Source organism: Tympanuchus pallidicinctus, unplaced genomic scaffold, assembly GCF_026119805.1.
Source record: "Tympanuchus pallidicinctus isolate F22 unplaced genomic scaffold, pur_lepc_1.0 scaffold14, whole genome shotgun sequence".
Classification (NCBI taxonomy): Eukaryota; Metazoa; Chordata; class Aves; order Galliformes; family Phasianidae; genus Tympanuchus; species Tympanuchus pallidicinctus.
In genome coordinates, this window is record NW_026294659.1 from 8,765,081 (window position 1) to 8,788,153 (window position 23,073).

The 23,073-nt window shown below is 41.4% G+C and overlaps 1 protein-coding gene across 3 annotated transcripts in view; it reads right to left on the bottom strand.

Moving 5' to 3' along the window:
• Nucleotides 1-1,647: 1,647 nt before the first annotated feature.
• SRPX (sushi repeat containing protein X-linked) overlaps nt 1,648-23,073 on the bottom strand; it is a 44,215-nt gene continuing 22,789 nt past the window's right edge. The window contains exons 2-10 of one of the 3 annotated variants that reach the window (XM_052674314.1): nt 19,838-19,897; nt 13,642-13,833; nt 12,874-13,050; nt 7,820-7,946; nt 7,222-7,343; nt 6,413-6,592; nt 5,826-5,959; nt 4,369-4,490; nt 1,648-2,179 (exon numbers count right to left, since the gene is read on the bottom strand). In XM_052674314.1, the coding sequence (XP_052530274.1) occupies nt 1,999-2,179; nt 4,369-4,490; nt 5,826-5,959; nt 6,413-6,592; nt 7,222-7,343; nt 7,820-7,946; nt 12,874-13,050; nt 13,642-13,833; nt 19,838-19,897 (1,295 nt within the window). In that variant the 3' untranslated portion in view covers nt 1,648-1,998. Of the gene's footprint in view, nt 2,180-4,368; nt 4,491-5,825; nt 5,960-6,412; nt 6,593-7,221; nt 7,344-7,819; nt 7,947-12,873; nt 13,051-13,641; nt 13,834-19,837; nt 20,886-23,073 lie in introns of those variants that run through there. The other 2 variants (XM_052674313.1, XM_052674315.1) reach the window with 2 other exon arrangements.

Genomic DNA, 23,073 nt, shown 5'->3' on the forward strand with positions numbered 1-23,073 from the left:
CATTTCTTTAACCATCAGTGTTCTTCAAACAAGAAAAGAAACAGCTGTATCCATAAGCATGTTGGTTCATAGCCACCTTGCTCCTTTTATAGTTGATCAAGGATGAGTTTTTGGTCTGGGTAGGTTTGGAACAGAAGTGCTGTTTATTTCTGTGATTTTGTTACCCTTGCATCTTGGAAACACTTGGACAGCTCATTCAAAGGAAGGCTTCCTGCTCCTCCAAGTGCCCATCCTCACAAACCTGGCAGTACCCCCTGCAGAGTGCATCTGAATCTTCTCTGCCTTCGGCATCAGCTCTGAGGTCGGTCTTTACCTTGGCTATGCTATGCTTTCATGCTTGCTCTTGGGTTTTGGTAAGGCTCCTCACCATCTCAGAAGCTGCCCATCTTCTCCACTCACTTCAGTGCTCCTGCACTTCATTATTCTGTTAGTTTTTGCTAGCAACTGTCAAAATGAACACTTTGCTTTACAGTTAAACAAGCATTTATCTGAAACAAAAAGGGCCATGCTTTGAATGAGCAGCACAGGCGCTGAAATGCTGTTCAGTCGTGAGGGATTACCCACCTGACACTTTAAGCAAATGTCCGAAGCTGTAACTCATACTTTTCAACACTTTTCACTCCTTTTGGATTTGTATTCTTCGTGCACAGTACAGATTCTTTGCAGAGGATGTGCAAGATTGTGGATTTCAAAAAAACACCGGAGAACTTTATCTTTTTTTTTTTATTGCCTCCTAACACTTTTCATTAAGCAGTGATTTTTTTTTGTTGTTGTTATTGTTAAATGATGAGTTGCAAAGAACTATTTTCACAGACCTGGAGATGATGAATCCTTAATGAAGTTTCTCTGTGGGGAATGTTCCACTGAGCTATCTCTGGGATGAAAGGGGAAAGGAATCTATTACTCCAACTCACTGGACATGAAACACAAGGTAAGAGCATGTCTTTCTATCGAGCATATGGCCTTTAGTAATTATCACCCATTTTCTATGTTGCTCACTGTTCTGTTATCAAATTCCTCCTGGGTATGACTCCTGTACACCTGCCATGAGCTGTTTTCTTCTGGTTCTGCTGGAAGCAGTTACTTGTGTTGCCTTTGGCTTATGCTTTGTGTCTGTGATGGACCTTATTATAATGGATCTGACATAACACACAAGTCTTATGGGGAGTGGCTGGGGGGACTGGGATAGTTTGGTCTGGAGAAGAGGAGGCTCAGGGGAGAGCTTACTGCTCTCTAGAACCACGTGAAAGGAGGATGTGGTGAGGTGAGTGTTGGCCTCTTCTCCTAGGTGACAGCGATAGGATGAGAGGGAATGGCCTCAAGTTGTGCCAGGAGAAGTTCTGGTTGGTTATTAGTGAGAACTTCTCAGGAGGAGCAGAGGGACAGTGGCACAGGCTGCCCAAGGAGGTGGTGGAGTCACCATCCCTGGAGGTGCTCAAGAGCCGTGTGGATGTGGCACTGAGGGATATGGTTAGTGATGGTTAGACTGGATAGATGGTCCTAGAGGTCTTTTGCAGCTTTCTACTGAAAGACACTGCTGGGTTGCTGTGCACTCCTAGCACAGACATTGACCTCTGATTTAAATTGTTGATCCAACTTCTACGTTAATCACTAAACATTATAGCTAAGAGGACTTCTAGAGCACTATTTCTTTGCAAAACAATATTTTATTAATAAAAGACTTATAAAACGGAAGAAAGAATTTTACACTGAATGAAAAATCCAAAATAAACCCCAGGAGACGTACCTCAATTCTTTGATGTCTGTACAAGAAGTTCTATTGGGTAGTAATCCTACGTACACATTTCTCTAAAGATACTCTTTGAAAGTACAAAAAAGCATCATGCATACGCCCATGCAGAGCAGCTACACAGACATAATGATACACACAACAACTCTGTACATCAGTGATTAAAAAGCCATGCTTTCTGTAGCACCGAGGGAAGAATTATCTGGGTAAAAAATTCACTGACAAAATGCTAGCCCTGTAATTCTGAATTAAGGACATGACTGGCCGATTTCTGCTTGCAGTTTCATCTCTTCTTTTCTCAAGGGAAAATTGTCAATAAGTGCAAAGAGCTCAGCTGGTGTTGCTGGGAATGGGTAGCGTTCCTTGTCCATTCCATGCTTGTCCATCACAACAATGTTGAAATTATAATGAGGGATCCTCAGCAACAGCCTATCCCAAGGGCAACAGGAAACAAGACAGAAGAGTATTTTCAATATTAGTATACAGATATTGACTTAAAAAAAAACAAAAACAACCGAACAACCTGATTTCTGTAATTCTATGCTATGATTCTATGATGGTGATGGAGCTTAAGAGTTACAGGTAGACAATTCTGTTTCTTTGCTGCCATGCAGTACAAAACCATGATGCGAAAAAGCAGAACAAAATGACTTAAGTCAGTTTTTGTTGCTTTCTGCTAGTAACTAATTTACCTGCTGGTAGCTCCAATTTAGGAAATCTAAAGCCAGCACTAATCAGGCCAGATCCCTTTCCTTCACAGTGGTAAAAATGAGTCATTTGAGCTCCTCAGTCATGCAGACAGTCAATGCCACTGCTGTGGAGAAAGGCATCTATGAAGGAATGAGGTCAGGACAAGGAGGGTCTGTAGGGCACTGGATGGCAGTAAGGTTGTGAAACACAGAACCTGACTTTTTGTGCCTTTTACTACCCTATAATCTTGTGCCACTCCTTACTCTAGGTGTTGCTGCAGTTACAGAGCTTGGCTATTGCTCTGAACCTAAGATCATTTTTGAAGCTAAGTTGTGGTGATAAGGGAGATAAGGACTGTGGTTTCTTAAGGAAAGTGCCTACCCTCTGCAAATGCTAATCCTTCTGAGTTTGGGGTTAGTTGTGACTGGTTATTTTACTGAGTGCTAATGCTGGACAGCATCTGTATTCAAGATTCTTAAGGGTGTGTTTCATTTGGATTAAGTGCTTCCTTGGACTGGAATGCTATCTCATGCTCTGGTAGCATCAGAGTCTAGAACAAAAATCAAATTGAACACTAACTTCCACCGAGTGGAGATCAGGTTGTAAATTGTGTCAGTTTCTGAAATTGAAGGTTGAGGTGGGCAGCACAATGGGGCAGGAACAGGAGTGTTACCAGAGCTTATTTTGTACAGAGCCACAAGAAAATGTCTTCAACTTCAATCTAACTATTATATAAGGTGTGATGTTTTTTTAGTTTGTTTTTTTTTTGATTTGTTTTTTTGTTTTAAGGAAAAAGAAGCTGGCTCTTTCTTTTATGGGGAAGAAATACTTTTTTTTTTTTCTTTTTTTTCTTCCCAATTCAAAAAACCTTTCAGACTTGTCAGAAGACTGAAAAAAGAACATTTTTTCTTGTACCCAGTTAGAACTCACACCATTTTCTCAGGTAGAGCACAGAAAATGCTGCCTAAAGTGCTCCTGGACTTCTTTCCTTAAATTACTAGCACTTACCCTGCCAAATAGGCCTTCACTTTTAGTTCTTGGAGTCTTCCCATCCCTAGGCAGTGCTGACACTTGAAATCTCCCTTTCAAGTGAGAACCAACTCCCTGCCAGTTCAAAACCAAGTCAAAACAGTTCAGACACCTCAGTAAAATTGATGAATGTCTGTCAGGCTGAGGAGGCTAAGATCATTTGTCCTTTGAAATCCTCTACATATCACACAGGACTGTACATGGGACTTCAAAAAGCACCTACTGTTTACTTTCTGGCCTGACCACAGCCTCAAGCAGTACTGCAGAGATGAGGGGCTGGTGATCCTGCCTGGGGCTGTCCTTGCCAAGCGACTGCAGGTGGCTGGAACTGCATCAGCCCAATTCCAGCACAATACAAATGTGTTTGTAATCAGTGTTTTCCAGTGACAGTACCCAAAAACATAAAGGCAGAACATCCCTCCATCCCTGGAGGTGCTCAAGGCCAGGTTGGATTGGGCCCTGGGCAGCCTGAGCTGGTGGGGGGCAGCCCTGCCCCCAGCAGGGGTTGGAATGGGTAGGCTTTGATGTCCCTTCCAGACCAAACCATTCTGTGATTCTATGATAAAGGGATACATAAAGGGATACACAGAGAGCTCACCTGAAGTAGCATCATTCATGGAACAAAAAGGCAGGAAAGACACAGCACTTGAGCCAGCTGATCCATAGCATGTTTGAATATGAAACACACCCTTAATTTCATAAATCACAAATGCCCAGCAATTTGTTTTAGCTCTTACAAGTTAAAAGAGAGTAAGTACTGAAACTTATTCATGAACATCTACTTATGATCCTACCTTGGTACAGTAAAGATGCCTATTTAGATAATAAAATGCAGGAATTCAAAAACAATACATTGTATATGCTATAGCACACATAACAGTAGACAAACCTTACTTTACCTGAGCTGCAGTGCAAGTGAAGGGGGCAGCAGCTTTACACCTATTCTTCCTATCTGAGCTGGGAAGATACCAACCAACTCAACCACAGTAACATGTCGGAGGTCTAAGCCACACTGTGCTGGCTGGAAGAGTTGAAAGAAGGAAAGAGGTAGGTTAGCCATCAGAGGGAATGCAGTTGGCTGTTTATATATGTGTTTGTATATATATGTGTATATATTTTAAGCATGATGTAACGATGTAGAATAAGGGGTGGAATGTCATGGTTCTATGTTTTTATGGTGTGCTGTGAGTTTTTACATGTGCTGTGAGTGTTCACACAGAATGTGAACTGCTCAAGTTAGTGAGATGGTTTAAGCTGAAATGAGTCCAGGGGCTATTAGATGAAGGACACAGAGACCACCTAGGAGAAATGTAAACTTGTGTTGAATGACATTAAAAGATGCCAATTTGTTAAGTATTGTGCCAGTAATCTAATGGGCCAAGTGAAGCAAAGTATATGAAATGGAAGAAAACTCGACTAAGTATGTCAACTTGTTTTTCCAAGCAATGGAAGAGTAATATTGCCAGTAAAATTAGTATTTTAAACTACATCATTTCAATCAAAATATAATCTTCTGTGGGGAAAGAAAAAAAAAACCAACACAAAACCTTCTCATTTTGTTTTTAACACAACTTACTTCTTTAAGCCTGCAGTTAGAAATGTTATCACACTCATACTGAAATGACTGTTCATTCTGACTTTTGTTCCAGTTGTGGGAACAGAAACAAAGCATTTGCCACTATGAAAGAATACAGAACTGGCTGCTCTCCCTGTGGACACACATACATTTCTGAGCTGAGGTGTATTTAATCTAGCAATAACCCAAGTAGAAATATTATAGAAATATTTATATAGGAAAAACAAGCGCCAGTCTTTTTTTCTTTTTTGTTACAAAATACCACAGTGGTATCTTCAGCATTCTAGGTGATTTTTATTTATGCTGAGCCTCTGGTCCCCAGTCTGCAGTACACAAGTTATTTCTAGAGCTTGTCACTTTTCTTCACACTGCAGTTACAGCCCCATCAGCCTGGTTTGCATGAACTGTAACCACTGAAGCGCTGGATGTTTCTTCTTAACTCCTTTATGAAGTGAATGAGGGAATGACTATTAGATTACAGGTTTCATATTAATTAATGTTGAGAGGATGGAAAAGAGTCAGAACTGCCTGGATTGAGTAACTAGTCAGTCAGTGGCAGTACAATCCAGAATAGAGTTGAAGTGGAAAACAGGGAGCTCAGGCACACATAGAAAGGATTAATCCAGAAGCACTACCACTTCTGAGAAATCCTCTACTGTTCAAAACATAGTAGCTGAGGTTTGCTGGTTTATACCAACAGCAGAGCTTATCCTATCATGTGTCTAAAGAAAAAAAAAAATAGCTACAACCCCCTGCAACCCACCCAGGACTGCATTTTACCTGCAGCATTCCCAACTGCATCCTGTAGAAGAAGTTGGCTGCAGTAGGAGTTGAAATAATTAGCAGTCTCCGCTTCTCATAAAATTGATCCAGAAGTGCAGCTGCAGTCCTCACATTCACATTAATATTCATGGCTAGAATGAAATTTAAAAGAGAAGTTACAGAGAATACTAAAACCAGAACTATTTCTAAAAGGATGAACAAGTGTCAGATACCAGAAACACAGGAGCAAGAGAATAATAAAGAAAAAACGGCTGAAACGGCCTCGTTGAAGCCAACTATTTTATCTGAAGCTGTAATCTGGCTTACAAAATGGTTTGACTGCAGTAGGTGAAGTTCTGTATAAAGACCTGGGCTGAAACACACTATCAGTTGTAAGGCACCATCATTATTCCAGGAACAGAACAGCCAAAGGTGGCACATGCTTCAGATCTAAGGGTGAATTGGCAAGAAACATTAAGATGTTTTTTTTTATCTGAGTGGCATTAAAATTTGTAGCTGTGTTTGATCCCAACCCTCTTCTCCAATTCTCACTTCTGTGAGAACCATCACAGCCCTTTCAGTAAAGTAGCAAAATACTCACTTACGTGCACAGGTTGGCTCCACACCTGACCACCCCAAATTGTACTGGCACACTCTAGCTGGGCTGCCTTGTAGCTCATAGCCTCCAATGCAGGAAAATTCACACATAGCACCATAGTTATTTCCGTCACCTGAACACTTGATGTAGCCATTATCTGGAGCATTTAACTTCACACAGCGCCTGACTTTAAGAAAGACAAGATATGGAGGGGAAAAAAAAATGGCAGGGCACAAATCACAGCTAACAGAATACCAATATGGAAGGTATTTTTTATTTTTGCTGTCTCTATTATGAAGGTCAAGTATGTAATAAGACTGACCAAATAAAAGCTCTTCTTAGTATCATATGTAAACTGAAAGGATGCAGATATCGAGGTGTGTGTATGTCACAGTGGTAAATGGTAACAAATGGCCATAGGGGCACAAAGAGATCTCATCATGTTCACAGATTCAATTGCAGATTTCAAGACCTGGACTTGTGAAAAGGTAACTCTTCTTGACAGATGGGAGGCACAGCTGAAAAACTCCTTCAGCTACTTGATTCAGCAGTTGACATTTTCAACAGTATGGAGGAGGGTGGATCACTAGAGCCTCTTCTTGACTTGCAGCATGCCAGGCGCACACCCTGCTGTGGGTCTGGCCATCAGGGACTCGAGCAAGATGGTACACTAAGTTGCATAGTCAATATAAATTTTAAATACATGTTTGTGTGCATAGGCACAGACAATTACAGAGATAGGGACATTTCTAAAACTGCCTACTAGGCCAGGTGCATATCAGTAACTGTATTTGTAGTGTAAAAGATCATTCTTACCTCTGACTTTAACAAGGAATTTGCAAGTGCCCTTATTTTCAGCTCTGTCATACACAGTATACTGGATTTTGTGGTCGCCTTCTGGAAAATGTGACCCTGGTGGCAGGCCTTTCAAAATAACACTAAAACAGGAGATAAAATGGGACAGACATCCATAAATTCACTGGTATTTTCCTACTTCCAACACTGTAAAAGCCTGAAGAGTGAAGTCTGGAGCATGCTGAGCTTGTCTGGCCATTCTACATGGCTGAAAAGTGAGAGTAAGCACAGGCACAGGAAGAAGCTGCATAGCAGGGACCAGGTCAGTCATACATGCTGCCACCAGCCCCACTCTTTAACGAAAAGATCCCATTCCGTTGACAAAATGGGAGCAGAGCAGTCAGGATCTGCTTGCTTCTTATAAGACAGTTCATAGTGTAGCTGAGCATAACATAATGCCCCAAAAAACTGAAGTTTCCATTTCTTTATACAAGAAAAAACTGACACGGCTCATCCTATTTCTTTCCTTCCATGAGTAATCCCCAGCCAAGACTGCAGTCGCTCATCCAACAAGTCTGTATGGGATATTTCCCACAGACATCTATGGATTTCTACCTACTCTGTCAAAATGCCATCAGCGGTGTCCCTTCCCTCCGGGGTATCCCAGAATACTCTGGCCGTCAACTTGTTGGGCTCCGCAGTTTTCTCCTTCACGCTTGGACACTGGATTCTCGGAGGCTCTGTATCTGTTGAAACAAACCTCAGAGAAATGGGCACCTTTGCATCTGTTAGAGCTGCTCCTTTTCTTCACAGTCACCGTCCTGCTGTCAGAGTAACCTTAGGCCACGTTCAGCTGGCTTCTTCAACACCAGAGCTGACCCAACCAATGCAAGTGAAGCCTGTGCTTCTCATCTTTTTGGAACAAGAGCAATAGATGACACTGACCCTCATCCCCATCACACCCTTCCCCACCCTTCCTGCCCCCCCCAAAAAGAATGAAAACTTAGTTTTATGTAAATTTAATTGAATAGCGATGAATTAAAACTTCACTTAGCCTTGAACTGTAAGGAAAGATGCTTAAGACTGTACCCAGAGAGCCTGGACCTTCTGTTCATCTGCTCTGCCTCTCCTTGTGCAGCTGTGCAGAGGCTACTGTGATTAAGTACATTCATTAAGCACTGAACAGAGATCTGCTTCTGTGTGTTAACTTTGCATGTAACGTGTGTTAACTTTGCTTGTTGGTTATTTTTCCTGCAGCAGTGGCAAAAGAGAAATAACACAAAACTGACAAAATTGTCATTTCTGTTGAGGATTACTCCTAGATTATTTTATCAGGTAATTCTTATAATAATGCCTTACTGGTAATAAATGAATAACAAAGCACATCAAGTACGTTTTGAAAGCTTGATTAAGTGCTACCAGAACACTGACTATTATTAAGGAGTACAAGAACAGCAGTGATCATAAAGAATGCTGGTGATGCTGGATAAAGGTGACACGTAACTGCTTGCCTTTCTTTGCTATTACTACTATACTGGAAAACCAAGTCTAAACATCATAACAATTATTAAAACATCCACGCCTAATTACTTAATCTTTGGTTTTTTGATCATCTCTTGAGCTATGCCCAAAATAAAGTCTAAATACATGAAGTCACACTTCAAAATAACCAACAAGGCAGGATTGCTCTTTACCCGCAAGTGGATGACAATCTCTAAAACGCTGCTCAAATTTAAAGGGTGGCAGGCCTTGATTTCTCATTTGCATGACAAACACAAAGCAAAATCTTTCAATTATAAGAAATGAGAAAAGGTTTGGATCTTTATAAAGCAACAAATACATCAAATAACTCTACACACCTTCATAGAAAACTGTCTGTTGCTTCAAAGCAACTGTCTTTTGCTTTAGTGTATCAGTTTAATGGTGGCAAGTGCAGCGCTGTCGTACTCCCTTCAAGCTTTGATAGTATTCCAGGAACTTGACAACCTCCAAAGCTGGCTTCTTCTGGTTTTTTTTGTTTGTTTTTTGTTTGGTTGGCTTTTTTGGTAAGAACAGAGTATTCCTTCAACCCTGAGTGCTTTGTGAGACACTTCATGGCAGCTCTGCCCTCCTCTACAAAACTACATTGCTCTCAGTAATCCACTGCCAAATAAAGGTGAAAACTAAGCAGATCTTACCTAGTCCACTTGCATGCCTGTTGACTTTGCTGTGGCTACAGCTCAGCACCATGGTATTGAATGTATCAATTAAATAAAAGTAGTGATGGTACAAAAGTCAGAATGGCATTTAAGACCCAGTGCTTTAAGAACTTCATTCATTCAAAAGCTCATTCCATCATTTAGCACAGAGCAGACCAGCTGGCACAAACCAGCTCAGAAAGACACATCACAAAGACAAACAACGCAGTTACTGCAGGAATAAAACCATCAGGCACCCTTTGGAGGAAGCCGTAAGACTGCTGACCACCAGGGAGGGTTCAGCAGAGGGGAAAAGAGACCCTGGAAGCTGTGAATTGTCACAGTCTGTCTTGTGGCAAATATCCTGGGCAGGGTTGGAGGCAGGATGCTTTTCAGGGCACTCTGACCTCATATGGTTGTTCTTAACACTTTTACTGCTGTGTCACTACTGAAAGAACGATGGCACTTCAAACTGATTTATTTAAGCTGTGTGTCAGGGCTGTGAACTTAATGGATGAGTCCTGCCAGAAAGGTTTACATCCTAGCCAAGGAAACTGAATTTCCACAGAGAAAAATTGCAGCCATTCAGCCGCTACTCTTCCTATGTTCTTGTCAACTGTTGCTTTTCTTGGCTTCCCAGCAATGACTGGTATGCTGCCCTGTGCTCAGAAGAGGTTGCAGAAATCACAGAATATCCAATGTTGGAAAGGATCCATTAGCACCATCGAGTCCAACTCCTGCCTCCACACAGGACCACCCAAAAATCAGAGTTGCCCAGACCTTTCTTGAACTCTAGCAACTTAAGTGGTCAGTTAGCAGAGGAGTATTCAATTTTAAAGCTGTCTTTTGAACTTCGTTGAGATATATGTTTTCAAAATAGCTTTTATATTTACATTTCTTCTCTTCTACGTACGAATGGCTGTATTAGCAATATCAACAATGAAATGAAAAGATCTTCTTGACTGCATTTCTCATAGTCTGCTATTTGCTTGTGAGCAGGGACTTAGCGGGACAGAAAGAGAAGGGATGGTATTAAATGGCCAGTGAGTCTGCCGTTGCATACAAACCCTCTTATTAGTGCTTGATGGCTGGAAGCTAGCTCAAAAACATTACTGTGTGTCAAAAACATAAAGAGAGGAAAAGACTGGAAATCATGAAAGGGTAAATGAAAAACACCATTCTGCCCTCCACAAGGCACTGTTCTGTATTTCAAAGCATCCATTATCACTGCCTGTATAATTAATGACTCAGAGTGCAAAGCTTGTTTCAGACATCAGTAGTTGAAAGCTGTTAATCACCTATCAGTACAATCTTCCTAGGATGTGAAAAGAATGACTTAGCATGGTGACACCATTTACCACAACCTCTGCTATAACAGCAGCAGGAAATGAAACCTTCATTGAAGGAAAAAAAAAGAAAAAAGAAAAAAGAAAAAAGAAAAAAAAAGTGATATTTTTCACTCTTTGAGAGGAAAATCCCTATTACAGTCTGTGTTACAGTGAATTAAAGACACAATGGAAAAACTATTCAAAAACCGTTCATTGGCATTTTTAATTAACTGATAGCTGAATCAGCTATACTTTGGACTTTCTCCTTCTGCTCAGCATCATGAAGAATATCATTCCTCTTATAGGAGGGAGAGGGCACACGTGCTTTGTTAGAAGTTAATATCCACTGTCTATAAGGGCTCCCATAAGCAACTGCTAAAACACACCTAATTTTCTTGAAGAAAAACAGTCTCTTTTTCCTCCTTGTAATGGAAAAGGTACCACAGGCAACAACAGTTGTTTGACCTTACATTGACCTTCTATATTGCTGTGAACTCCAAGTATTTTTGTGCAAAATCGCTTAGCAGTGCAATTACAGTATTAAAGCTCAGAGGAAAGCCCCCTGTGTTTTCAACAGTTATAAATTCAGCTCTGTGGTAATTCTGCCACACTTGATGCCAATATCTACAGTGTCCACAGACCTCTTTGCTGCCCAGCGATATGAACTTCACACGTAATCACAGGCATGGGATGGTAGCATCCCTTATGAATCACAGAATTGTAGAGTATTCTGAGTTTGAAAGGACCCACAAGGTCCTTTCAAATCAGGAAGAGCATCTGTTCAGCTGGTTCTCTTCTGCCCAATTCACTAACAGTTTTTCTGTACTACTGAACCACGCTAAGATTAATCAGACTGCATTATGCTATTAAGGTCATGCCTGGTCACAAACAATTCCTATCTTACCTGTCAAGAATTTTATTAAGCAGCTTGCTAACTGCTTAACTCACGGCTTATGTGCAAAAATAGTGTGCACACAAGGTTTGAAAGGGTCTTCCCCATACTATGTGGTATTACCAAAACTTAAATAATGCTGTTACTTGGTTACTGTGGATTTGCAATCATATCCTATGCAATAACCGACCTGCATTGTTGGACTAAAAAAGAAGTGGATGTGCAACCCTAAGCTTCTCTTATTTTTGCCTAAGGTAAACTCAGGCAAAAAATTTTCTACAACACCAGTCAGCATCTTCAGCAATAAGCATGCTGATACCAAAAACAGATGAGGCTCTGAAAGAGCCAGGAAATACAGAAAGCATTTAATGATTCCCAAACTTAAAAGGATTCTTCTTCCTCCACCCACACCACAAAGAAGGACATGGCTCATTTTTGTAAACAAAAATGACACCACAAACAGGCTGGACCTAAGAAGCAGAATTATTCATACATTTGTACAACAAGTAACAGGAAAACTAAAAAAAATCTCCAAATATAAAGCCAGAATGGAGACACTCCAAGCCTGTTTACTAACCTAGAGTAAGCAACAGGAACTCTGAGGAAAACCAAGACACCACACACAAAAAAACACTGAGCACAAATATCCTGCCACCCACAAGCTCAGATTACTGGTAGCCAAGTCAGATAGCTGAACAGCTTTTCTCTGTGGGCAGCTGCTGAACCTTCCCAGAAAAAGCAGCAGCAGAGACTTCACTGCCTATCTGCCAAATCTTGTCAGTTGGAAGAAGTTAACTCTTGATATTTGTTTCTATCCTGATTGATTTACGGATATAAAAACCAATTGTACCAGCTGAGATTCCCAGGATATTGGTGACTAAATAATGGAAATTGCTGGTAAAACTCATGTGAACTACATTAAGACTAGATTGCTATAGTCACCATCATGGTGATTACAGTCCATCCATATTCTCTGGGTATAGCCAGAAAACCATGATACCAAGAAACAAATGCAAGAGGGGGGCATCAGAAAAAAGGGGTCAGTGTCCAACCTGTCTAGGGAACTATCACAATGCAGACAAAGCGTACTATTTTGAAGCACTGGCACAGCTGCCCAGAGAAGCTGTGGTGCCCCATCCCTGGAGGCTCAAGGCCAGGTTGGATGGGGCCCTGGGCAGCCTGAGCTGGTGGGGGGCAGCCCTGCCCATGGCAGGGGTTGGGGCAGCGTGGGCTGTGAGGTCCTTTCCAACCCAAAACATTCTGTGATTCTACTTACCCACGCAGGAAGCTGGCCGGCCGCTCCAAGCTTTGCTGTCCATGCATGTCACTATGCGGTCGCCTTTCAGCTGGTACCCTGGTGAGCAGTAGTACTCACACCTGGAGCCAAAGTAGGCACCATCCAAGCACTTGAAGCCCCCATTGGTTGGCATGGAGAGCGTGGGGCAGCGCTTCTCTGAAACGGAGAAGAGAGAGTTCTGAAAAACTGTTAATACTCCCTTAGAATAATGTCCCCGAGGTGTTGCAGAGAAGTAAAGGTGCAGCTACCAAGCAAATCCCCACATAAGGTTTTTGCACTTTTCTTATTTATCATCTTTCAAATTTAATTTTACACGCACATTAGCCCAATGCAGTATTTACATGAGAGAGAGATAGCACGTACATGTCTTATATTTTACTGCAAGATATTTTACTGTAAGAGCCCACTTAGGCACCTGATAAAAATTGCATCAGCTTACAAAATCCACAATGGAGAATTTTCTAAAGAAGTTTTAAGGTTCTTTTCATAAAATTCTTCCCACAAATAAAAATCTTACACTTGTAATACGTTGTCCTCTTCGCTTTCCACTTCACTTGTGATACTTATCACACCACGTACCACTGCAAGACTTTTAGATGACAAGCCTGTCTACACTGCCTATGACTAAAATAAAATAACCACCAAAATGACTGTTTCGTCTTGTTAGTACTTAGGACTCGCAGGTTTCAGCTACACTGAATACAAAGATGAGCAGAGCTCAGTGTCTGCTGCATTGGCACTACTTACGTTTGCACAGTACTTTCCCAGACCAGCGTTTGCTTGACTGACAGATGAGCTGCTGAGGGCCATGCAGTTCATAGCCTTTCTGACAACGAATATCACATCTTGTCCCCAGTACATTCTTGTAATATTCCCCTTGAGGTGTCCTGCAGTTTGCATAACCATGTTTCACCTTAATGGGAGAGCACCATGGTGTTTCTAGCACAGAGAACAACAAAATTAAATGTACATAGTACTTCACAAAATGTAAAAGGTCAGACAGGAATGTAAAAGCATCTTCTTCATACAAGGTCACAGAGAAGAATCAGATGAAAAAATTGTATCATTCAAAAAGTCAGTGATCCTCAAAAGAGGAGACATAACAGCACAGCAAGGGGCACTCAGTACTTACACATCTGTAGGTCAGGTCTTCAAATACTGGTGGCTCTTTTTTATCACAAACGTTAAAGATCATAGTCAATAGATTAGGGCAGGAGGTGTTGGTTTTTTTTGTCCATGGACTAAGTGTGCCACCATGTGGACATCTTGATGACAGACAGATCTTTCTTGTTTTTAAACTGGGAAATCTAACATTGTGACACAAGTTTGCATCAGTGACAGACTTGGTCTGAATGTAGCTGTAATCTTTGCAACATGTAGCTCTCCTGCTGCCTATTGAAACAGTGATTTATGCAATAGAGAACTTTGCCTTAGATGAACTCTGCAACAGGTCAACCTCTACAACATTTAGAAAGGATGTCACCTTCCTAAATCGCATTATCAGTAAAATCAAGCCTGCACGTATACACCCTTCTCACACCAGATCAACCATTCAGGGTTTAAGTTTGGCTCTGGTTTTGCAATATTAATTTCCAAGTTAGCACTCAGGGTTAAAGCTGGAGTGAAAAGTCTACACCTTTACAGCCCTCAGTGGTTCTCTGGCACCACACAGAAACATTCACATACTCATAGGATCACTAACATAAAATAGCCTTCTACCAGCAAAGCTGGGCACAATCATTGCCATGATCAAACCTGAAGGGAAGTGTCCAATCCAGCAGATTAACCGAAGAGCTCTCAAGACAGATCTAAACGTATTCTGTTCTTTTTGGTAGAAATTCTCAGCATCCAACTGCAAAGTGTGCATTCCAGCACAACACATGGATTGGACAAGACTAAAACCTGTACCTCTTCCTATCAAATTCTTCAGAGAGTGTCAGTGCTTGTTTATGATCATACACATAGCGCATGTGCATAAAAAAAGGAACACTCTTCACCTCAAAGATGGGTGAAGGGCCACCTTTTCCCTAAAAAACAAGGAAACATGGCTCTGAGTACATCAATTGCCTTCTTGCTGCTCCTGGATGCAGGACAGCAGCATGGATGCATCTGCCAAATGAGAGAAAAGATGGAGTTGTGCTGGGACTTGGTGACTAATGCTTCTGCCAGAATTGTGGGAAAAGGGAAACACAAGTGCAGATGAAACTGTATTTTTAGTAATTGATCAGAACTTCAAAGTAGTCACGAGGTGTGGAGGATTTATCCTCATACTGGGATACTGATGGGTGCAGTATCAAATAAAGACTTCTGCTTCACAGGCAAAGATTTGGAATCTTTGTTGAGTTTTGACAGCAGCACAGATGAAGAAAGCACTGGGTTTTGTGCTCTGGGCAGCTTTTCAGTAGCAGTTTCTGACCCAAGCAGTGACTAAGTCTGCTGCTTCTCAGCTCCAAGACTTGAAAAGGACAGACCCAGGGGGATAGAGGGACTGTAAGGCAAAAGAGCTGACAGCTCCTGAAGTCCTGTGTGACATGCAGCGGCAGATGAGACATACAGGGACTTACAGAAGACTACAAGAGATACAGTAACAACCAATAAAGAAAAAGAAGAAGAAAAAAGATCTAGAGAAAGAGTTTTAGCCTTCATCCTCACCAGCTCACAGCAGACACTTAAAAATAACTTCTGGAAAAAAAAAATAATAGAGCACTTTGGCAGATGTTCACTTCTAGCTCTTCATTCACATAGTGCTGAGGTACATGTTCTACACAATTGGGATCAGCTTCAAATACAAAAAGCAATACAGCCTGCAATAGTTTGTATTCAGCGTAGAATGCCTCCAGGCCTTGTTTGCACTTTCCCAACGGAAACTGGATTTTCCACCTACGTTTTGCTGTGTCAGCCCTGGAGAAACAGAAAGAGCACTTTGAGGATGGGCATCACAGACTCATTATCAGACTATTGCCCTGTCCAACAGCGTTGAAGGGACGCAACTTGAGGATTGTTTTCATCCCAGTCAGCAAGGCAATTTGGAGCAAATCATGATATTTATGCTTAAGGTGTCCTACAGATATCAAGTGCAAACGAGCACGACTGATTTCCTTCATAAAGGGCATTAAGATGTACACTTGGCAATGCAATCAGGTGGCCAACCAAAAAAGCAAATCAGCTGTTCTGAGTATTGTAAACAGCCTGAGCTTTTTTTAGAAATATTGTGGCTGTAAGTAGACAGCTGCCTGTATATTTAGAAAAAAAGAAGAAAAAAAAATGGCTAGCAGCTAACAAATGCAATTTACTGCACAAAATGAAAACTGAAAAACAGCAGCAACAAAAATCTTGATGCAGTTTTCTGGCAGTTATGGTGGTCTACAGAAACAAAGCAAGGCTCCTAGGGAGAGGCAGCACATCTTTTATCAGACCAAATAGTACTGCTCGAAATAAAAACAAAAACAGACCTGCTTTTGGATGCAGATAGCTTGAAGAGCTTAGAGGGAACATCTCTTTGATCTAAAATATTATTATTCCTACTCCAGAACTGAAAGCGATTAGAAGAAAGTCAGTGAGGCAGGCGAAGGGGGCAAGAATCTGGGTTTGGAACCACTGATATCGCTGAATCAAACCCAGTGAACTTGAAAAGCTTTTGTGCCTGAACACACATCAAACGATACAACAAAGTTTTACATCAAAGCCTGTTTATTTTTAAGTGAAGGCACATACTGTTTTTCAAAGGCTAAGCAGCTACGTGTAGTATTTAAGGAATATTAGGGTTGGTTAGGGCCTGGAGAGGTCATGCATCTCCCTCTTGGGACAAGACCAGCCCTGTTTCTGAAGAATTTGGAAATAGAAAAAGTTACAGGTCTCTCAGGCATCTCTTCAGGAGTTTCACTGGGGCTCTGTGCAAGCAAATGAAATTAGAGTTTTTAGGTACTAGTTCTGATGCAATGTTTTTATGCTTAGTAGACAGCTTGCACCACTCCTTAGTGATAAGATCCAAGCCCAGATACAGGTTGGAAGGAGAATGGCTTGAAAGTAGCCCTAAGGAGAAAAAATTGGGGGTACTGGTTGATGAAAGACTCAACATGAGCTGGCAATGTGCACCTGCTGCCCAGAAGGCCAACCATGTCCTGGGTTGCATCAAGAGAAGCATGACCAGCAGATTGAGGGAGGTGGTTCTGTCCCTCTACTCAGCTCTCGTGAGACTCCACCTGGAGTACTGCATTCAGGTTGAGCATTCTGGGGCTCCCAGCGCAAGAAGGACATGGAGTTGTTGGAGCAGGTCCAGAGGAGAGCCATGAAGATGAAGAGAGGGCTGGAGCACCTCCCCTATGAGGACAGGCTGTGAGAGTTGGGGCTGTACAGCCTGGAGAAGACTCCAAGGAGACCTCATAGCAGCCTGCCAGTACCTGAAGGGGGCCTACAGGAAAGCTGGGAGGGACTTTTAAGAAGGGCTGGCAGCTACAGGATGAGTGGAAATGGCTTCAAACTGGAAGAGGGTAGATATTAGATACTAGTTATTAAGAAGACATCCTTTACTATGAAGATGATGAGACACTGGAACAGGTTGCCCAGTGAGGTAGTGATTGCCCCAGACCTGGAGGTGTTAAAAGCCACGCTGGATGGTGCTTTGAGCAATCTGTTTGAGTGGCAGCTTGTCCCTGCCTATTGCAGGGGGGTTGGCACTAGATGATCTTAAAGGTTCCTTTGAACCCAAAGCCTTCCATGATTCTGTGAATAAAGTACCCTGCATTATTGCTTAGTAGTAAAATATTTCAAAGACTCAATTGTGTTTGAAGCCTCCAAAAAAAGGCAGCAAGCAGAAATGGCTGAAACCACAATGTTACAATGTTACCTACAGTTGGGGCTATGGTTTCATCCTTACAGGATTTGAGAAAAAAATGTAAAGAAGGAGGATCTCAGAGCAGTTGGCATTAGGGCAGTGATGAACACAGGAACTGCTGTATTCAAGAAGGTTTTCCTCGTAAAATATGATCCAAGGCAGCCCTGCCAAGTGGCAGGAATGAAAGCTTTTTCTAGAGCATCATTTCCCTCAGCCTCTCAGTGCTGTTTAAACACCAGTCTGTTTTCCTTCATAATCTGCATGCAAAATGCCCTGTTGCACTGAAGGACACCCCAGAGTGGAAGGTTCGTTAGGGAAGGAGGAGAAAACTGTGAAAACACTGCGGACACAGAAAGTCTCAGCAATGTCTCTCTCTGGAAAGCTGAGCAAGCTGAAAAACATCCAGATGAAGACAAAGAGGTTTGGTAGGAGGTCAGTTCCTCCCCATAAACAGCAATGCTTTGTTTGCATATGAAAATAAGGACAAATCTGTGTGCTTGCTCACACTGCTTAGTGTGCACGGGGGCAAAGAAAAAACACAGCACTGCTTAAATATGTTAACATAAGCTAAGCAAATTTAGCTACTTCTTACTGGGAAGTTGTACTAACCAAGCGATAGGCCATGATGGAAATGCTGAACTGCACATACAAAGAGCAGCTCAGAACATGGCTCCTTAGCCTGCTTTTCCCTGCTTTGTCCTTCTCCACCCCCTTCCCTCCCACTACCAACTTAAATAAATATGCTAATGAAGAGTGAGCCTTTTCTGCTCCATGCTTTATTCTCTTACATTCACACTGTTTGATCCTCAACATTTGGCAGTGGAGTTTCCAAGCTCAGGGTAGTTTTTAGTGTCTGTGTGAATGAGTCATTATGTTTCACTTACCCTCGTGACATTTTGGCTGACATTAACATAATCCATGTTGGATCACCATAAAAAAGGAATTTATGCAGAATCCGCATTTTAACTACTTGCCTGCCCTGGCATTAATTGGCATTGATCTATATTTATGATCTTTGGGATTCTTTTTGTAAGGGTCCACAGAGGGTTACATGTTAAAAGGCAAAGAAGAATGAGTTTACACAAAGAAAGCTTTAGGGAAACATTTCTGCATGTGTTTAAAAGGAAAATTTTAGGGAGGAACAGGAGAACTTTATGAAAATAGCAATATAATCATAGCATCATTACTGTTCATAGATGTCTGCGTTATCTTATGACTTACCTCTTACTTAAGGCCCACTATTTCTCTGCAAGGTATCAATAGCATGAAACCAAGTCCTCTGTTTTCAAGTAATCAAAACAAGTACACAGCAATTCTAACACGTTCACCCATCAGTTTACAAAAAAAGCAACACTTGCCATTTAAAGTGACAAAAAATGCCATGTTTCTGGATTGTTTGGGTTTCTGAGGAATTTGGGCAGGGGGGCTACTGAGACAGACTTTAAGAAACTGACATAGTAATTGGAAGATTTACTAATAACTGGCAAAAAGCTTCTCAGCCTTGCTGAAGAGCAAAATCTTCTGCAATGTGGAAGAAAACCTGAATTTGCTTTATAAACATGCATGCCCATCCGCTCTTTCCTCCAGCTATGGTAACTGTTTTAGAATGGAAATGTTCTTTCGTTAAACACAGTTAGCATTACAGACAGCAAGTTAGCTTAAAATGAGAACAATTTTATGAAAAAAAGTCATGAAAATCAAGTTCTCTTGCATGTTCTTCTACATGTTATCATCAATGGTCGCAAGCTTTGAGTCAGCTTATCATTGATGGTTTTGTTATGATGTATGAAGAACAAAGAAGAGAAGCTCCTCATAGATTTTCATGACCTTGCAAACTTGAACTTCCAAGAGCCAAGGCAGTGCAAGGGTTACTTACTCAGGTGCATAAGAGTGGAGACTGAGACTTAGTCTAACTTCAATCATTTAAAAAATAATAATAAAAAAAAAGGTAAAAAGTAAACCTTGATCTCAAATCCATGGAAGGGGAAAAAAAAGCAGTAACAAGATGGAGCTGGATCTGCAAGATTTTATAATCTATGAAAAGAAAAAGAAGAAAGCTTTCTCTCAGCAACCAGCTGATCCTTATTGACACATAAGCAAAACATTCACCTTTATATCTACTGCGTGCATATGCATCTTCGTCATCTTCAAGGGGAGAAATTCCAGATCCTACAATAGAAAAATAAGGAGAAAAAACTGCAGCAAGAAAGAAAATATAAATTAATAAAAGAAAGCTTCGCCAAAAGACATGCAAGATTAGAATGCAATGATCTATGCGCAATGGCATCAGTATGGGCTTCTCTGAAGCTCAGATTCATAGCAGAACAATTTATAGTGAATCTGGAAGGGGTAAATTGATTTAATAATCAAGCGAAATAAAAATCTTTCTCACTGCTCCTAGAGCAGTGTTGTGCAATGCCTCAATGCACAATTCCAGTCACAGCTCCTCTGCTATGGAAAGCTCAGCTTCCATGATCTATTGAGCAGCAGAGGAACAAGTGGAGGGACACTCCAAAGAATTCACTATAAAATGGTTCCAATAGTGTAAATGGCTGTTAAAAGCCATAAGGCCCATCAGCAGAAGTGAGAAGTGTGTAAGCTGAGAACAAGCCTCAAAATCTCTGTGATTTTCATACGAAACCAGAGCACACGAGTTACACTCATACCAAGAACACAGTTTGGTATCAAACAGTCTTCTGCCAAAAGACTCCACATCCAAACTGCTCAGAAACCACTGAAAATTTACTTCCTACCCTACCAACCTCTGGAAAACACACTTTGTTACTACACTTTTTTGTACAACCAATGCATCATTCCCACATCACAACTTCTTTCCGCTTCCTTCTCTCTATACATGTTTCCATCCGTGCCACTGGCTCTAAATTCCCAGTTAAAGCCACCAGCAGGAAGGCAGCACCCTTCCTCCACCCCACCAGCCAAGGCAGAGGCAATCCCTCTCCTCCTCATACGACAGCACAAAGCAACTGTTAGGCTAAGCCAATGAGCTGAAATCCATGGCAAATGCAGGTGCCCTGATCTACTTGCCTGCCATTTTATTCAAAACTCCAAAGAAGAAACTCAGCCTAGGATCTGCAGCTGTTCCATGGAAGAAACTTGCATGCATTGGGCCCTGCTGCAAAAAGGCACTTCCCTCAACTGCAGCACTGCTTCTGAGAGCTTGGGCCACCTGAAGAAGAGACTCTGCATTCCCCATCTTGCCTTACTACTTGAACATCGGGCACAAGCACCCAGCACTCCGGACCAGTTTGTGGTGTTTAGCAGCACCTCCTGGGGGCTGCAGGGAAGAGAAGGACAAGTGCACCCCCCTCCAGACCTAAGCCTTACACCAATACTGCAGCTATGTGAACCTTTTAGAACCCTGCATGGGAAAGAATAAAGTCATACATTCAATAAAGTCAGCAACAAAATAAATTTCTTCTGATTCAAAGCTTATTATTATCACTGGGCACTTCTCTACCAATTTTCAAAGGCTTTGAGTTCAGTTCTTATGAAGCTAATTTCTAGTTCTCCCATGAAATCTGGAGTTTTATATAGCACAAACTTCTTACCACTTGAGAACTGTCTCTCTGGATTCCTTATTTTTGTTGCTGCTGTTGAATTTTTGATGTCATCTTAAAAACTTCTCAACATAAACTTCACTGCATTTGAAATTGGAGCATACGATATAAAAAACCACGCTGGGATCCCCAAGGGCTTCATGAAAACCTTGATATGTAAAATGAAAACCCCTCTAAGCATCAATTATTCTGTCAGAAATTGGGATACTTTAGCTAATTACTTAGCTTGAGAGTTAAAAATGAAAACAGTGAGGTAACACTCTTTAAAGTTGTCCAAATTTTGCTGTGCAGTGACTTAAGCATTTAAATATCAGTGCAAGTTAGGTTTATATCAGCTGTTACCTAGATACCTTCCCATAGACAAAAAAAAAAAAAAATGTTTTTGAAAGTCCTCCAGTAAAAACTGGTCTTATAAAGATGTGCACTGCTCCAAAATAAGGCTCTGTCCTTCAACATTTGCCACAATGCACTGGAGATGAAAACAAATAAAATGAACTCACCCAGAAAGGTATTATTTGACAACTTCCACTTCCTGATCATTTTATTACTAGAAAGTGGTTGGGCTTTACTAACAGGCAATGTTTCATTACTATTAATAATCATAACAGACTTGGCTCATGGGAGCTGCTGAAGAGTTTTCCCTGCTTTCCATTTGGTGGGTCTCACTCCCATTTTTCCTGTGATGTCTTCTCTCATCTCCCAGCAGAGTGATGCTGTGCCATGAAGAACCAGCCCCAAGCACAGAGCCCTAGGCAGATGCATCTACACCACCATACATTTACACAACAGTAGTGCTGGACCTTCACATGGTCTTCTTCATATTCATGCTGCCTGTCTCCCACCCAAGTTGTTTGACAGAGGCATCCTTACCTGGCTAAATGTGCAAAAGCAGCAGCCCACTAGCAAAGCTGGCTCACATCAGCAGGCAGCCCCTGCTTTGGCAGCCATCAGCCCTGACCTGGAGCCTGATTCCTCACCGCTACTACCCCAAGAGTGACACCAATTGCTATTTTAGCTTTTATTTAGCCTTACATACATCGTATGCACTTACATACGTTTGAAATCAACCACCAAATCAGGAAAGGACAAATTTTTTTCTGCGTTCCAAGTGCCAAAATAATCACAGTATAAAAACTGGGTCGTCCCAAGGATGATAAGCAACAAGCTACTTGGTACCCTCCATCATGGGACATGTAATAGCAGAATCCTACAGAAACTGGATGTGGATTTTGTTTTGGCAGACTACAAGAAAAACCTTACAAAATAACATTTTAACATGTATCTGCTATGAAATTAATCTATGAAAGTTGATGATCCTTTTAGAAAAAGGAAAAGAGATTTCTTCAATCACAGAATGATCACTAGATGTTTACAACCAGAGGTCACACAAGGAAGCATTCTCTTTTCTTACATTTTATTAGGGCAGAGTGTTTTAATGCAACTGCAGGCAAGCTAATAGAAAACTCCCAGTACTGTCCATCACTGACCCACCCAATAGTCTGTGCTGAATTAAAAAAAATCCATGGATATGGCTGCAAAACAGGGCAGGAGGAGTGGTAACAGTGTTCAAGCATGCTGATGCAAATAAAAATCCCTGCACGAGCAGGACTCATTAAAATAAATTTGATCCTTCTCCAAACATTTACATTCAGGATTCAATCTGGCAAACTAATGAGATGCTCACCACACCATAGTTGCTTATTTGTACTGAGCTTCAATCTGAAAGTTTCAAGAGCAATTTTGTCTTTGTGTGTTTTGTGCCTGCTG